Source organism: Leptinotarsa decemlineata, unplaced genomic scaffold (genome assembly GCF_025532065.1).
Source record: "Leptinotarsa decemlineata unplaced genomic scaffold, Ldec_3_MD MMD2_P_RNA_scaffold_2, whole genome shotgun sequence".
Classification (NCBI taxonomy): domain Eukaryota; kingdom Metazoa; phylum Arthropoda; class Insecta; order Coleoptera; family Chrysomelidae; genus Leptinotarsa; species Leptinotarsa decemlineata.
The window spans coordinates 20,489,360-20,507,846 of record NW_027412529.1 but is presented as its reverse complement, the minus strand read 5'-3'; the positions used below and the strand labels follow the sequence as shown (position 1 = coordinate 20,507,846).

The 18,487-nt window shown below is 35.4% G+C and overlaps 1 protein-coding gene across 2 annotated transcripts in view; it reads right to left on the bottom strand.

Moving 5' to 3' along the window:
* Positions 1-8,289: 8,289 nt before the first annotated feature.
* Positions 8,290-18,487, bottom strand: part of LOC111513078 (neuropeptide CCHamide-2-like) — an 82,676-nt gene continuing 72,478 nt past the window's right edge. The window contains exons 2-3 of one of the 2 annotated variants that reach the window (XM_074185281.1): positions 17,488-17,681; positions 8,290-8,497 (exon numbers count right to left, since the gene is read on the bottom strand). In XM_074185281.1, coding sequence (XP_074041382.1) covers positions 8,447-8,497; positions 17,488-17,681 — 245 coding nt within the window. In that variant the 3' untranslated portion in view covers positions 8,290-8,446. Of the gene's footprint in view, positions 8,498-8,650; positions 8,928-17,487; positions 17,682-18,487 lie in introns of those variants that run through there. The other variant, XM_074185276.1, reaches the window with a different exon arrangement.

Genomic DNA, 18,487 nt, shown 5'->3' with positions numbered 1-18,487 from the left:
CTACGATAATATACCGGTATGGAGAACGCGACTTTTTCCTTTGTAGTTGTTCATTCATTCTTCAGATGAATCAGTTCAAGAATGTTCATATGATCACTCATATTCTGAAAATCGTTCACCTGTTATCATTTTGAAATTATACGGCAACAAAATCCCATCATTAATTGATTCGGGGACATAGTTGGGCCATTGTTCCACACCTAACTTGCACTGGCATAAGAGTGAATATGTTTACCGTATTAAATTGAGAAACTCGACAGAATTTTCCATAAAACCATACCCTATCCAGTTAGTACATCGAGGAAAAGTAGATAAAACTATACAGGATATGGAGTATATGAGGATATAAGTATTCATTTGTTTGAAGGTGATTGACAATGTTTCGTGATGAATTTCACTAGTTCGGACTTCCATTGTCTACTATATAAAATGATTTGAAATCCCTGAAACAAGTAAAAAAGAATAATTAAAAAAGAATAGTTGAAAATAAAAATTATATTAAGCAACAATAAACCTGAAATGAAATGATAGTGAAATAACCTACAAGTAAAATTATAATAAATGAATAAATAAAAATTAAAGGAATGAAAAAAGAAAATAATAAAAATAAAAAAGTGTAGAGATTCCAAGTCACGTTAGTTCACGACGTTTCGATTGTTGGTATCTACAATCGTCTTCGGGTGATGACTGGACTGATTCCTCCGAGAGATGACTATTTTATAGGTCGTTGAAATACTTTCACTTTCTCTACTTTCCATTTTCCGCTTCACTGATTCCGTGAGAGATGACCGTTTTGGCGGGAGTTGGTCATTTTTCGTTTGATGATGGGTTTCCATATGTTTCGTATATCTACGCTGGCCTGGCTGAATACGTTGTTGGACAACATGTATGCGGCTTCCTTAAATTTTCTCCTGAACCAATGTTCCTCTCTGTGCAAGATCTCAGCTTGGGACCACTCGATGTTGTGTTGATGGGTCCAAACATGGTCTGCTATTCCTGATTTGCTGGTTTCTTCTAGCTGTGTGTGCTTCTTGTGCTCGGCAATGCGAACATTCAATGGCTTCTTAGTTTCACCAATATAGGATTTTCCGCACTCACAGGGTATCCGGTAAATGCAATTCTTGGAATCGCAGTCCGCAGGCCCCCAGTCCGCAGGCCCCCAAACGCTTATATAGCAAGGAAAACTAATTATTCTCAAAGTTCCAGCCCGAGATATCATTAAGTGATCATCACATAGGCAAATTATTATGATTTGTAATCTTTTGGTAGACAAAGCGGAAAGTAAGTAAAAGTAGATTTTTTTTAAAGAAACATTTTCACTCCTCTGTTGAATTCTGATCCAGCGTCAGGCTTCGTGGAAGTTCCTCAGTTGATCTGTTCTTCTGCCAAATTTAAACAATATCTTCCATGTCGTATCGGTGAGTCAAGAATTTTTTTCCAATGCAAAAACAAACAGCCTGCTGTATACGAGATGGAGTCACTCTAACTTGTTCGATATTTCAAATCTGATGTGTAAGGTGAGATTTGCGTAAGATAATTGGTGAGTATGTATAAAAGCCAATCCCTCCTATAAAAGACTAACAACCCGCACCGGCTCCGCATGGGTGCAATGCAATGCTGATACTGAATATAAATTCACCCACCGGAAATTTAAGGGCATGGAGAAACAGTGATGAAGAGATAATTTTGTTTCATGGACACACTAGTTGGAATACTCAAAAATCCTTTCTTATTGCATATCTCTAATATAAAAGGAACCTACATATAAAATTACAGCCTACGATAATATACCGGTATGGAGAACGCGACTTTTTCCTTTGGGAAAGCAAGTTTTTGGCTCCATCTTGATACGAAAAAATGTGGGAATCTTACCTACAGAAAAAGGAAGAAAGCAATCAATTTTGAAAGAAGTAACTCTATACATAGATGTGTACATCATGCAGAGAAGTAACTTTCACACACAAACTGAAAGAAAAAGAAAAAGCCCTTCTGAATCGAATACGTGAATGAATGTCATTACGATGTCATCGATGACATAAGTAGATCAAACTTATTCTTTGACATGAAAAATTGTAATTTATCAATGAATTGTGTGGTTTTTCTTATAATATTATCTAAATTGGTACTGAAGAGCCCTAAGGCAAGTGTCTTATGGCGAAACATTGATGTCTACCAGTGAGGATTACAGTGTTTCATGTAAGTGAAATTTGTACATTTCATTCAGTATGCTGTGTAGAAATCCTGTGAATGATATCTGATTTAATTCCAAAACCTATGTTTGGAATACAAAGTGAGTAGAGAAATGTTTTTTTGTATAATTCAGTGTTCATATGAAAATATTTGTTCCTGAAGAATTTTTCTTTCGTGTGATTCAATTATATGAAAGTAACTGTTTCAGGAGGGCTTTTTCTTCCAGTTTGTGTCTGAAAGTTACTTCTTTGCATGATCTACACATCTTTATACAGAGTTACCTCTTTTAAAACTGATTGCTTTCCCATGTTTTTTTTTGGAAGATCTTTTTTGTATTAAGATGGGGTAGTGCCAAAAGCTTTCTTTCCTCGAAAATCCTGTCTTATTGCACATATACAACAAAAAATAAAAATGTTTGAAAGTGATAGCCGAGAAATAAAAGCAGCCTTCTGCAAAGAAAGCAAAATCACACTGACACACTATCAAGTCATCAGTAAGTTATTTATACAGGGTGGGGCACTCCATACGACACGGTCCCTGTAAACCAAACCATTACTTTTTTCGTGAATTTCTCTATTTTTTTATTTGTCTATTGATTGAGACTACAGAAGAAAATTATTTTAGAGTCAACAGGGGGACTCAAAAAAATGTGACATATCAAAGTTGTGTTTTTTGAATGATACACCCTGTATTTTGTTACACTTTTGAATGAGTCAGACAAAAATAATATGACATTGTGAAAGGTACTATGTACCTAACTATAATCATTTTCGAGTTATTGCTTTTTTATAAAAATGCTAGGTACGATTATTGGAAACTAAAAAACATATAGAAATCGTACCTTTGCATTTTGATCAAGCATAAAATAGGTTTAGGGCTATCAATTTCGTTGAAACCCGATTCTCAATATAATAATGATAATAATAAATTGTCTTTATTGGAACTGAATGGAAAACGGAACAAATATGTTTTACATTCATTTACATTTAATTGCTGACCTAAAAGGCAAAGTTCAGTAGCCCACTACGTATAACCTAGTAAGGTCCTGCTCTACCACTCAACCTTCTGCTCTACCACTTAACCTTCTCTACCACGTAACCTTCAAAAATCATTGTCAATTTTGTATGATTTCGGACATAGATAACTTTGTTATTTCAATTAGAACACCCTGTATATTTTTTGGTCTGAATAATATAAAATTCAATTATGCTTCATATCATTTTGGGGTCCGCTATATCTGACCTAAATAGTTTTTTAGATATTGGCTTTGTGTTGAAAATGAAGGTTTATTCCATTCAAGAGCGGATAGATATGATTTGAGCGATTGGTGGCGTCGAGGGTGTATGCCCAAAAATATCCAGACCGAAGTCATTCAAACAAGTTGGTTTTCAAACGATTGCTTCATGAATTTCGTAGGACTGGAAGTGTAGCGTATAAAGGCAAATAGATCAAAACCTATTATTGGAAATGAGAAAAATGAATTTCTTATTATGGGATCAATCATAAAACATCCTCATAAGAGTCAACGTAAGATTGAGAAAGATACAGGGTTTAGTGAAGATGAACATTTTTGGAATTCCATTTTATTTTCTGATGAATCTACTTTTCATAATAATTACTTAGTGAACAGACACGACTTCCATCATCATAGTGATATAAATCCTCATTTTTCCGCACTCTGGATCACCAGAATAGACGATCTGTTAACGCATGGGGAGATATTATAGGTACACGAGTTATAGGACCATACTTTTTTTATGGAAACATGAATGGTCAAAAAAAGCGAGTGTGCTTCAGGCCACACAACTGAAGTGAAACTCCTTCAGCTCCATCTATAGCCATTGTCTTAGCGACTGGAGTAAAATGGATTAACGTGGTCTCTAAGTGAAATCATCAAAATGAAAACTCTGCTCTACTATGCCAAGCTTTCGCTTCTAATGGGAAGCTTCTTCAGGGCAGTAAAAATGAATGGAAAACAATGAGTTGAAGATATGAATTGATGAAAGAAAGACACAAGTATTTAAGTATGAAAATTAGAAAGATATCTAAAGAAAAGGGCATCATTTGTTGTTCCATCTCTTGTGATAGGCTCATTTCGGTTATTATTCATTTGTAGTTCTAGTTTATCTTGTAGGAAGTTTATCACTAACTTATACCTACCTTTCAACTTCCATTCGCCTCACCCGATCACACTTTTCGTAACGCTCTCGTCACGCATTCACCGACTCACTCTCCAAGTCAAGCGCAGGTAGAGAAGTTTCACTTCAAAAATTTTCACGAGATGATCTGCCTAAGCTTCTGGAAAATATGCCGCTGAATATTAGACAACGGATGTGTTTACAGCTGGATGGAGCTCCGACACATTTCAAATACAGTGTTAGAGAGTTTTTGAATATGTGCTTTCCGAATTAATGGTATCGATCACAAAATTGGCGAGAGAGATCACCAGATTTGACTTGCTTCGATTTACCTCAGTTACTTTGGCAATAAAGTTCAGCAATATTTCGTATTTTCTATTCTCTTTCCCGAAACAGTGAAAAATGTATTTTGAAGGCATCATGAATATTTGAAATGACGGACACTATAGAAAATAGTGAAAACTGAACGAAAAATCCGAGCAGGGGGCGGTATACTTCTGTCAACATTTTAATCAGACACCCTGCCACCTTCATATTTTGTTATAGTGTTGACAAAAGGAAACGAAGAAATATAGCAGTGACGAAATCAAAAAACCGGCCGTCGGGGGCGGTACAGATCCAGCAATATTTTTATTAGAGACTCTGCCACTTTCATATTTTGGAATGGTGTTAAGAAATGGAAATAAAGATATATGGCCGAGGTGAAATAAAAAAAACCAGCCGTCAGGGGCGGTACAGATCCAGCAATATTTTTATTAGAGACTCTGCCACCTTCATATTTTGGTATAGTGTTAAGAAATGGAAATGAAGAAATATGTCAGGTGTGAAATCAAAAAACCGGCCGTCGGGGGCGGTACAGATCCAGCAATATTTTTATTAGAGAACCTGCCACCTTCATATTTTGGTATGGTTTTAAGAAATGGAAATAAAGATATATGGCCGAGGTGAAATCAAAAAACCGGCCGTCGGGGGCGGTACAGGTCCAGCAATATTTTTATTAGAGAACCTGCCACCTTCATATTTTGGTATGGTGTTAAGAAATGGAAATTAAGATATATGGCCGAGGTGAAATCAAAAAACCGGCCGTCGTGAGCGGTACAGATCCAGCAATATTTTCATTAGAGACCCTGCCACCTCCATATTTTGGTATAGTAGTCACAGCTGGACATAAAGAAATATGGCCGAGGTGAAATCAAAAACCGTTCGTCGGCGGTGGTACAGATCCAGCAATACTTTCGTTAGAGCCCCAATCACTTTCATATTTTGTTGTAGTTTATTGATTAAGTATAAAGAGAAATGGCAGATAGGAAATTAAAACCGGCACATGCTTTATAAATACAAAATTGTAAACAATGAATGGCAATGCAAACTGAAATATATTACTTATTAAAATCTCAAAAAAAAACAAAACGTAAATCATATCCTAAAAAATGCAATTATATCATAAATGAAAGTCAACGCAAACTAAATTTTACAACAAAACAATCTCAAAACACAAAATATCTCAAAAATCTATATCTAAAGCCATTTGACATACACATCAAAAAAAACATAATAAATCAATAACAATACAAACTGAACTCTATATCACAATATAATATCAAAAAATTAATATGAATAAAATTCAACTCGGGCGCCTATTGGTAAAATAATACAAATTTATAATGAATAGGAGACACTGCGTACTGAATTCTACAGTGCTTTTCCTTGATGTTTTTCCCTTTTATTTTTTGAATGAATCATTTATCACTATTTTCACCTACTACAAAATGGCGGCACATTCAATAATTACTTGAATACATCGATGTTCAACTTCATAAATTGACGAAATAAGCTGACTTCACTTGAGAAAATGTTCGAAACGGTTGTCTTGATCTTTTTGACATAAGTACAACCTAATCGATATTTCACGTCCAATTTTTTCTAAAACTGTAACATCCATATTTCTACAAATATTCATTATTCTCTGCCGTATATCTGATATCGAAGCAGATTTAGTTTCGTACAATTTTGCACTTGAAACAGCCCCATAAAAACTCCAAAGGTGTCAAATCTGGCGGTTTTTTGATTTCTCACCTGAGATATTTCTTCATTTCCATTTCTTAACACTATACCAAAATATGAAGGTGGCAGGGTCTCTAATAAAAATATTGCTGGATCTGTACCGCCCCTGACGGCCGGTTTTTTGATTTCACACCTGACATATTTCTTCATTTCCATTTCTTAGCACTATAGCAAAATATGAAGGTGGCAGGGTCTCTAATAAAAATATTGCTGGATTTGTACCGCTCCCGACAGCCGGTTTTTTGATTTCACCTCGACCATATATCTTCATTTCCATTTCTTAACACTATACCAAAATATGAAGGTGGCAGGGTCTCTAATAAAAATATTGCTGGATCTGTACCGCCCCCGACGGCCGGTTTTTTGATTTCACACCTGACATATATCTTCATTTCCATTTCTTAACACTGTACCAAAATATTAAGGTGGCAGAGTCTCTAATAAAAATATTGCTGGATCTGTACCGCCCCCGACGGCCGGTTTTCTTATTTCACCTTGGCCATATATCTTTATTTCCATTTCTTAACACCATACCAAAATATGAAGGTGGCAGGGTCTCTAATAAAAATATTTCTGGATCTGTACCGCCCCCGACAGCCGGTTTTTTGATTTCACACCTGACATATTTCTTCATTTCCATTTCTTAACACTATACCAGAATATGAAGGTGGCAGAATCTCTAATAAAAATATTGCTGGATCTGTACCGCCCCCGACGGCCGGTTTTTTGATTTCACCTCGGCCATATATCTTTATTTCCATTTCTTAACACTATACCAAAACATGAAGGTGGCAGGGTCTCTAATAAAAATATTGCTGGATCTGTACCGCTCCCGACAGCCGGTTTTTTGATTTCACCTCTAACATAGTTCTTTATTTCTATTTCTTAACATTGTACCAAAATATGAAGGTGGCAGAGTCTCTAATAAAAATATTGCTGGATCTGTACCGCCCCCGACGGCCGGTTTTTTCATTTCATTTCTGACATATTCTTTTATTTCCAGTTGTCACCACTATAACAAAATATGAAGGTGGCAGATTGTCTGATTAAAATCAGACAGACAGACAGATAGACAGTATACCGCCCCCTGCTCGGATTTTTCGTTTAGTTTTCACTATTTTCTATAGTTTCCGTCATTTCAAATATTCATGATGCCTTCAAAATACATTTTTCACTGTTTTGGGAAAGAGAATAGAAAATACGAAATATTGCTGAACTTTATTGCCAAAGTAACCGAGGTCTTCGATTTTATTCTAATTTCGAACACCTACTTTGAATCAAATACAAAAAATTCTTGATATTTTATTTTAAGATTATGTGATATCAGTATCAATCGTAATTTGTTTTTCTATAAATATTACTTGCACAAAATGATTTCGATGTTTCACATCTGCCAGGCGTCCCATGACGGCTCACAATTTTTTTAAAATTTTTTTAAATTCGATTTGTCATGAAGGTATTAGTGAACTGATTTTAGCATAATTTTTTAGTATATTTGGTAGACATGAGAAAATATTCAAACGAAGATCTCCTGAACTTGTTGGTTTTGCCACTTCAAGCAGAATACTCCGATCGATATTTTTCATATCGATCGATATTTTCGCAAGAATGTAAAATTTCATGACCGGAAACATTATCGAAACTGATAAGGCTATAAGAATCATTTCCTCAGACTTCTGTCGGCAGTAACAAAGGAAGATCGGAAACTTTGAGTCTTAAATCTATCAAACCGCTTTATATAACCTTCTACTCATAGTTGGTAGCAATTTCATTGACAATTGTGTGATGAAATGAGAAACGCTATAATCCATAAGAAAAGTAACAATATTAAACACCTTCACTTCGAGGCAATTATATCATTTCTCGCTCCAAGGAAGTAAAAGGTGAAAACACAATATTATGAAAACACTACCAAATAACTTTATTCATAACTTATATAATATATATTTGAGTCATAGCAGATATTCACGAAATAATTTCGGGAGTTTTCCTGTCCTTTTATTGTTATGTCTGGATATGGTTTGTGAACATTTATTTTCAGTAACACCCATAACTTATGCAGTTGATGTCCTGGGCATATTTTGAGCTTCTTTGAAGTTACTTATCTGTAACAGAAAATACAATTCTTTAAAATAATTAGAAGGTATATGTAACCATTGATATTTGAAGAAGTTCAAATGCAGTTAGAAGCATTTCTTAGTCGAACTCATTGAAATCATAGCTGGATTGATACAAATTAGCTTTTCTGTATAAAAAATGAATCTTGATGTCAACAGAAAATTTAAAAACATATATATCCTTATATATTTTTGCTGAATATTATTCTTATTGATCTTGGTGCGTTTAACAAACAATGGACAAAGTATTCCATCTGTTGTCCTAACTACTAATGTATATTTATAAAATAGGTTTATGATTGCCTGTCATTCCATTGAGTTCCTTTTTCAATGTTCATTTCATAGTATTCCTTTCCGTCTCTCCATTTTGGTTCAGCACATCTTCGCGCCTAATCAAAGGGCTGGTTCTCCAGGAGAACTGGAAAAATCAAATAATGCCCGTACAGTTTTCGAAATAGGAAATCCGTAGATTGGGCTGGGCTACTTGAGAGTGAGCATTACGAAGTAACAACTTTTCTCTGAATTCACTTTCTGTAGTTGTCATTCATTCTTCAGATGAATCAGTTCAAGAATGTCCATATGATCACTCATATTCTGGAAATCGTTCACCTGTTATCATTTTGAAATTATACGGCAACAAAATCCCATCATTAATTGATTCGGGGACATAGTTGGGCCATTGTTCCACACCTAACTTGCACTGGCATAAGAGTGAATATGTTTACCGTATTGAATTGAGAAACTCGACAGAATTTTCCATAAAACCAAACCCTATCCAGTTAGTACATCGAGGAAAAGTAGATAAAACTATACAGGATATGGAGTATATGAGGATATAAGTATTCATCATCGTTAATGACTACTTTCAAAAATAATAACTCGGTAAGAGTTTGTCTGGAGGCTCGAAGACTGAACAAGGTCATTGAATCAGACTATGAAATGTCAAAGTCAATCAGTGAAATCAACAAACTCGTGGCTGTTGAAAAAGTTATGAGCTCGTCGAATTTCACTCATGGGTACTGGCAAGTGCCCATACACGGAAATGACCAACAGTATCTGGGATTCAATATAGGAACTGAAAGGTATACGTTTTGTATTATTTCTTTTGGACTATAAATTGCTTCTAGCACGTTTACCCTTCGAATCAACTGGTAATGAGCAGAAGCACATCTTCAACACTTATACCTTGTGGTGCGGAGAATGAATGTCATATTTGGGCTACATTCTTGAACCTAACGGACAAATAATCCAAGCGCTAGTGGATTACTCAAAACCCAAAAATAAAAAAGAATTTTTCTGGGATTCTGCTAGTTGACAGGATTTTTGTGCTTCAGTTTTTTGATCTAGTAGACCCTTACTGTACTATTTTGAAAAAAAAAATACATTGGAAATGGGACGAAGCTCGATAAACCACTTTCCAACTAATGAAGAAAAGAGAATTGAAACTTTCTATGTTTTCACCACTTTTATATATAACTAACGTTACTACAGTTTCGTCCAATAAGGCCATTTTCGAACTTATATGTTGATGATTAATGTATAAGTTTCAATTCTCTTTTCTTCATTATGATTTTCTACCACGTAGTAATGGCTACATCGATCAATTTACTTTCCAACTAGTCGAGGATGAATGGCAGTTCCACTCTATCATCGCAAGTGGAAGTGTGAATGACATTTACAGTCGAATGATAGTGGCACTGAAATTGTAGGAGTCATACTCGTATTTCAAGTGGTGGACAATGATCGTCATCTTGTAGCACATGCCTCCAGGTTGTTTCTGGAACGAGAACGTAGGTACAGCAGTACTTAGCTTGAAGTACTAGCAGCTCTGTGGTGCATTCAGAAGTGGCGCCTATATTTGTTGGGCAACAAATTGATACTTCATACCAATTGTCGAGCTCTTGTGTATATCAACACTTGTATATTACTACCTCCATGAGTAACTCGGTGGGGCTGGCTCTTCAGGAGTTCTTCTTTGACATGCAGTTCGTACCAAGAAAAAAAAATAGGAGCTGATATCTCGATATGCGTGCAAACGACTTCCAGTGCCAAGCGACAAAACATTTCCGATTTTTTCGTTCACAATGTTCTTGGATTCATTGAACCCATCCAAAGAACCCTGAGATTTTGAATCTTTCTTTATGTTGGTTCAGCATAAATGTATAAATCAAGCAAGAGGTTCAAAAATTACACATACAATGAACAATGAACGGGTTCTTCAGAAAAGATCACCAAGTTGTGGTAAGATATTTTCTCATCATGAGATACAAGTCATCCGTATGTTTTTAGTGAAAATGGTTGAATCAGAGTATCTGTATCTGATTCTCCTTTACCTTCCGGAAGACTGGAATGGGAATGAAGACAGGAACGAAGACACCACCAATGGAATAAAAGCGGAGACCCAAACCAGTATCATAATATTTGCTTTGAGGACAACCGGAAGTAACAATTCAATCACTTCGACTTTGGAATAATTTCTTTATTTCTCATTTCATGGAAGTCAAAGATGGAAGCACACATAATGTGTCCTACTTTCCATGAATTCTCCCTCATATTTCTGTAGTTCATAATACAATTCCGAACATATTTGGTACGTTGGTGTTATATGTAAAATTCCTTCAAAAATGCCCAAGTGGAAATTATTATTCTCGTAGATGTACTGTGTGATAATAGGGTCTTTCATTAGAGAAAAGTGGAAATAAATCCAACTGTTTTCAAATTTGAATTGAGCATCTCCAAGAACTTCCTCGTATGAAATAATTTTGAAAGAACCCGTCATCTTTTTTCATACTATGGATGAAAATGTATCCGGCATGACAATGGAAAATTAAAATTAAACATGTTAAGTGATTTCCATTATAGTCATTGGTAGGAATCGGAGATTTCAACAAAAATATGTAATATGGATTTCATTGAAAAAATAGCCGATCTGAAAGTCATAAATACTGTCATTTGTGAAAGAAACAATTTTCAACAAAAATATTAACCGTTATTAACATACGGGACTTGATACCAGTATCACACATACAGTTCGCGACATATGGAAGATTTTTTAATATTAGATATAATGAAAATTTGACAACGTAGTTACTTTGTGCTTGAAAAATGAGTTGAAAACAGCCTCTCTTCTTTTGTCATATGCTACTCTGAGTTCATTGATTTTATAATTTTATAATTTTGATGAATACGAGACTTCGATGTCATTATTTGCCCAGAAAATACCCGCATTGGCATTTTCCAGGAAAAGAAATAAATACACCTCCAGAAATTCTTCTTTGTTGTTGCAAAGTTCATCTAGTTTTTTCATTTCATTCTTATCACACTCGTAGGTATTCCTTTTTTCGATAGATTTTTATCCAGTTTGATTATTTTTCTGACCAATAATTTAGTTATAAACTAACCCGAAATGTCATATTTCTCTGTAAAGTAAACATTGACCTACAGTTTCATAATTATTCAACTTTTGTTCTAGCGATTCAACTTTCGTTCTAGCGATTTATACTAAACATGATATACAATTTCGTGTTTTTAAACATTACAAAACTAATGCAACATGTTGGGAAGTGAAATAGTAGGTACTGATCAAATTGAAATAAAATTTTCCTTTAGTATGCTTTTGAAACAAGTATTCAATTTTGGTTAGGGGAAGGCGGGGTAATACCGCGCGGTGAGGTGATATCCTCAAGCCGAAAAACTAACAACCGGTCGCGTAGTACGAGGTGTAATCACATGTATAGTGTTAGAAAGACCTGGCAACAATGCAGACAAGGTCTGCTGTCCGCTCGAAGCACTCAGTTGCACGTGTTAGATGAAAGTGTTACGTTGTTAGTTTTCCTTATAATTTTTTGCCGTTTTAAAATAAGGAAGGTAAGTGGTAATTGTAGAACTAACTAAGATTCGTAACTACAGATTTTTGCTTCAATTCTTGAGTGATATTCGTCTATATTTGGTTTTTAATTTGAAATTTAATTATTGAAGTTATGGTTAGAAAACCAAATCAAAGTCGATAGGGGGTAATATTCCGCAAAAATGCGCGGTATTGCCCCTCACTTGTTTCAATGAAAACTTTTTGTCAACGTTTACTTTTCATTTCAGATGGTCAGAAACTAAAAAAGATAGACTTAACGACAATCCTGGTCAAATGACCAACTTAATAATGCTATTGCTGCAATTATTACAGGTGCTAAAATATGTACAGCAGCTAGAAATTTTAATATTCCGGAGTCAAAACTACGTGATCATTTGAAGTCAAGAGGTATTGAAAATCTAGCTCTGGCTGTGATTGACTGCATGGGAAGGAAACCAGTTTTCACAAAACAACATGAGGTAGAGTTAGCAGATCACGTAGTAAAATTGGGAAATTTGTTTTATGGAGTTATACCGTGGAAGTTGAGACGAATAGCTTTCGATTTTGCAGAAGGTAATCACTTGAAACACAAATTCAACACAGACAAGAAACTAGCCGGCAAAGATTGGCTAAGAGGATTTCTGAAGCTGTTGGAATTTTTTTTTTAAATCTTGATGACGTTATGAAAAAGTTCAAATTTAGAGGCGACAGGATCTTTAATGTGGACGAGTCCGGTATAACTACCGTTCAGAAAAAGTCAGGAAAAGTTTATGCTAAGAGAGGACAAAAACCAGTGGGTGTTGCCACTTGTGCCGAGCCTGAATTATTCTATCTCGTAATTCATGATACCATGTATTGTAAATATAAGTGTTATTTCTAATATAGTGGAAACAAACAATTGATGTGCCTCCCACTCTCATGTGTGTGAACCAGACGCTGACGCGGGGAAAAGGGAATACGTCTAGGGTACGATTGTGTCGGGGTCGATCAGTACCTGCCGATACGTTAAGAAGGGCAGTGTAATGCCGAAACACTATTATGTCAGTGCAACGAGTTATAATTAACAAGTTTTGTTAATTAATGGATGTGGATGGTGAAGAGTCTACAGATATTTCTAGTGGGTGAAAATTGCAAACAACACTTCTGTGAGAAGTTGTCCAAGGTAGGATCTTTACAATTACTTTATCCTCATTCGCATTGGTTGTGCTATTCGCCGAATGCAAGGGAAAAAGAGTGTGAACTGGTTATTTACTTCGAAACACCGGGCACAATTCCGGGAATTCTTCATTATCGCGCAGTGCGTAGCTGTAGACTTGAACTCCGCTCGGAATCGAACATTTTAGTTAAGATTAGGATTAGGGTGTTAATTTTTGTCATATTCATTGTTGCATTTTCCTAGTTATGGAAATGGCGTTTTCATTTAGGGTCATGACCTTTTGATTTTGCATGCTAATAGTTAGATTAAAGTTAAACCAACAAAGTAAGCCAACACTATTGTTTTTATTTGAATTACCAATCACCTACGAACCTTTAATTAATAAATTTTATACCCTGAGATTAAGAGGCTTGGTGTACACTTCAGCCGAACGTGGACAGACAAACACCATCTTATGTGCTGTTAGTGCATCTGGATCCTACATCCCTCCAATGATCATTTATCCTAGGAAACGATTATCCCCACAGTTAGAGAGGGATGGTCCAATAGGATATATAAATGCATGTTCAGACAACGGGTGGTCAAATGATTTGTTGTTCTTTAAATGGCTTAAGCATTTCCAGATCTATGTAAAGTCAACTGAGGCCGATCCAGTTTTGCTGGTATTAGATAACCATTCTAGTCATATATCATTAGAAATTTATAATTTTGCCAAAGAGAATTATATTGTTCTTCTCACAATACCACCACATACTTCAAACCATCTTCAGCCTTTGGATTTGGTATTTTTGGTCCTCTTAAAAAAGCTCTCTTTGCCGTTTATGATTCGCATATGGTTTCGACTGCTCATGAGAAGATCACGGTGTATGATCTAGCTTGCTTATTCAATCAAGCATATACAGGGCTTTTCATGATGAGCGTTAATTACCCGTTACTGGCAAACTATTCAACGGATCAATCTGAAAATTCCACAGTATGCAAAAGTCAATATTACCTACACGCCTAAAATATTTTAGAGGGAGCGGCGTTGTCGCTTCTACTATAAAGTAGCGGCTTCTTTGATTTTTCAAATGGAACACCCCGTATATAATATCATATTTTGATTCAGCATCACTTTGTCAACAAATTCATATACTATTTCCCTATACCTATCTATTACCGTTTAGAAGATATAAATTAATTTCGATATTTTTTTTACCAAACATGAACTTTTATAAATGCTGATAATCTTGAACTCTCCTGCACTAAAACGAACAAATTTGAAATGGAGTGGAGTGATACTATGAGGATCTTTACTCCGATTCATATTTTCATTTGCCTCATACAGGGTCTTCAAAAAATGCAGTGGAAAAATGAAAAAATGAGTGGAACTCAATTTTTTCGAATGAAACACCCTGTATATTTCAATATTTTTGAGCTCTAGATCCAATTTTAGATTAACTTAACGGAAGAAGACTTTGCACCAGCCGAACAGTTTAGAGAACTTGTTTTAGTTACGGAACAAGAAGAACATGAAAAGAACTTAAACATTACATCTCCTCAAGTATCGTCAACATGCATAGCCACAGAACCAATATTATCAACATCAAGAGCTACTGCGGAACAGACACCATCAACATCCACAACAGAACCTGAACCTTCACCTTCATGTTCAGGTTTCATTGAAGTATCAGATATAGCTCTTATTCCAAAGAAAGTATCCAAAAAGTCTACCAAAAAAACGACGGTAAGGAAACAACAATCAGAAATTTGGACTGCTACACCAGTGAAGGCTATTCTCCTGGAAAAACAAGCTGAGCGAGATGCAAAAACTGAGAATCAAGCTAAGAGAGAACAGAATTGTGATATAAAGAAAAAATGCAAACAAAAAGTTAATATTACTAACAAAAAACATCAGGATATTACAGCTCCGATGAAGAAACGCCGTATTGAGGAGCATACGTCGGAAGATGATTCAGAATCATCTCTAGAAATGAGTCTGTCAGAAGGTAGCGATTCAGATCTCAGTGAAATCGCACAATGTCACGCTCCTCCTGTAGCCAATGAAGTATACATCGTATGCGATGAATTTGCAAAAAACAAATAACTCTGGTATCGCTGTGTTGGATGTGCGGCATGGGATCATGCAGCTTATAGTGGTTGGGAGTCAGCAGAAGGTTTTCAATGCGATGAGTGCAAAAAAAATATCAAGAAAGTAGAAGTATCAAAACGACGTTTATTTCGATATAATATTTGAAAACGTATTGTATTGCTAATGTTTAAGTTTTTCAGTTTGCTTATTACAAGTTTCTTTGATAATTTTTATTTTTACCGAGGTAGGTAGGTAAGGTACCTACTTCATAAGCTCAAATAACATGCACGATATTGCCCTACTAGCAAAGCGATATTACCCCACTGGGTGGGGCAATACCGCGAAAAGCACGTGTTGCGTAGTTTCAAAATAATTTAATGACACACTTTTTCTTTTTCCAATATTTTTTATAACCTCTTATATCTAACATATTTGTGCAGAATTCACCAGTTTGTCAACTGTTTATTGTGTAAAATATAAATTTCTGGAATGTTTCCGCTTAGGTGCGCGAAATTACCCCGCCTCCTCTTAATGTTCAATTATTTTATTTAATGAATAGAGTTTCTTTGTATACAGATTTTCGTACATTTATAATTCACAAACAAGTTTTATGTACAATATTATCCACACAAAACAAAGTGGAAATCTGGTTGAAGCTGGAATGATTCTGCAACCGTGTTAGAACAAGTTTCTCAACTTCTGAGAGTTGTTCGTATGGGGGCGACAGCTGATTAACGGAAAACATATTTTAAAACATATTTTTTCTTTAATGTCATGAGAATGTGCCACATCAAGATGTTGCTTGTATTTTCAATCACCGACATCCAGGAAAACAAATTTACTTTAGTACCGTGTTAAGGATATTGAAAACATTTAAAGAAACTGGCTCTGTAGACAATCGTTTCAAGAAACCGCATAATTCAATAAAGTATACTGAAGAAGATCAACTCAATGTTTGAGCGATGTTGAAAACAGTAAAACCAATATTAGGAGTACTATTGAAGATACAGGGGTTGGCAGAGAAACTGTCAGAAAAATTTTTTACGAAAATAAATTCCATCCCTATAAGCTAAGATATAAGTTCATATACACTCTTGAAGAAAGAGTCTTGAAGAAAGAGATTTCGATATTCGAGAAGGATTTTCATTTTAGTTCCAAGGTGAGAGAGAAAATGATATTGCATTTCCCTACAGGATTTTATGGACCGACGAAGCAACTTCCACTTCGAATGGAATAGTTGGCTTCCAAAATTATCGCTGGTGATCCAACAATAATCCAAATTTTGTAATAGAATGCCGTGACGAATATTCATTCAATACAAAAGTGTGGTGTGGGTTATTACATAACCAAATAATTGGACCATATTTTTTTTAGAATACAGAAATTTGAATACAGACATGTACAGAAATTTCATTATGAATCAGTTGTCTGAAATTTTGGATAATCTGTCTCCAAGTGTCAGACGAAATTTGTGGTATCAGCTTGACGTGGCATCGATCCACCAAACGGTAGAAGAGAAACAGTGTGTCAGTCAGATGTTTAGGGGCAAAGTGATAGGACGAGATTTGGAAGATTATTGGCAACCAAGATCACTAGACTTATCTCAAATGGACTTTTTTCTATGGGGTTGTCTGAAATAAAAATTGTATAAGCACAGACCATTTGCAAACGAAGAACAAAATTTATGAATGCGGAAATGTATTAACTAAATGTTCATATCAGGCAGTAACTTTTTGGGGTGAACTTTTCAGTTTGCCTTTATTAAACTTTAGCAGATTCTATATTAATTCAGCTTTGTTTATTTTTCAGATTGTGAAAAGTTGAACAACCAAAATACAATAAGAAACATTGAGTCCTCAAAAAAAATATTTTGAAGATAATTTTCAAAAAATTCGGCTACTCACCCATTGGGCGATGATTGCAGAAAGTTGTCCCATTTTTGGCGGATTTCGTATTTGAAGTTGATTGGATCTAAATGGGCCCCATGCAGAAGGTAAGATATATTCAGGTTTCTCAAAATTATTAGACGCATTCAGTAATCCTGGATTTCTTTTTCCTATTCCACCATAGCAGGAGTGACCGAAACTTCTACATCCACCTATAATGAAATAAATAATGAGATCATCTACGAATTCAATTTGATGCAAAACCTCCTCATCCCCAGCACACCCTACTTCAGAATTTTCAATGGGACTACTATACTAATGATAAGTACATCATTTTGAACGGAATTCAATACCAAATACATGTTGTTGAAGTTGCAGTTTTAATGAAAACTAAATTTTATCAAAATATAAATTGATGGATGTTACTACGTGGTAAGAAATCATTATGGAGAAAAGTCAGAGGAATCGGGCAAATTCAGGATATGCAGTTGGTTAGTATCTCGTCCACTAGATGGAGTGACATTTTGTTGTTTCGCTCCAACTTAGAAAGAGGAATGGAATACTCTGAAAGAATTCCGATTTCCAATTATGGAATATCATTGACTTTAGGTCGATGATGGCCACAATCTTGCACTGATGAGTGGCTAATGAGCCCGAAACCGGTCTGCAAGTGTGCACGTTCCAAAATTGAAAGTCGACTCTTTCAGTTGTATTGCCAATTGTATATGCAGGAAATTTTCCGTGAAGATTCCTGCACTGACGCCTGTCGGATATAATCCAACGCCCTTCGTCGTATTAGCCAGGGGGGTAGTTGTTTTCTGATTGGCGTCAGTCCATTCAACCTACTGTGTAGGTATATCTGAGACTGGCTTGAACGTTTAAAGTTCATTTCTTTAGATTCAATGTATAAGTTTGAAAGTGTCCTCATAGGACAAAACTGCAGTGACGTTATTTACAAATAGAATTTTCTTTTATCAAGATATTTTTATTTTCCATCATCTTAAATGTTATCATCGTA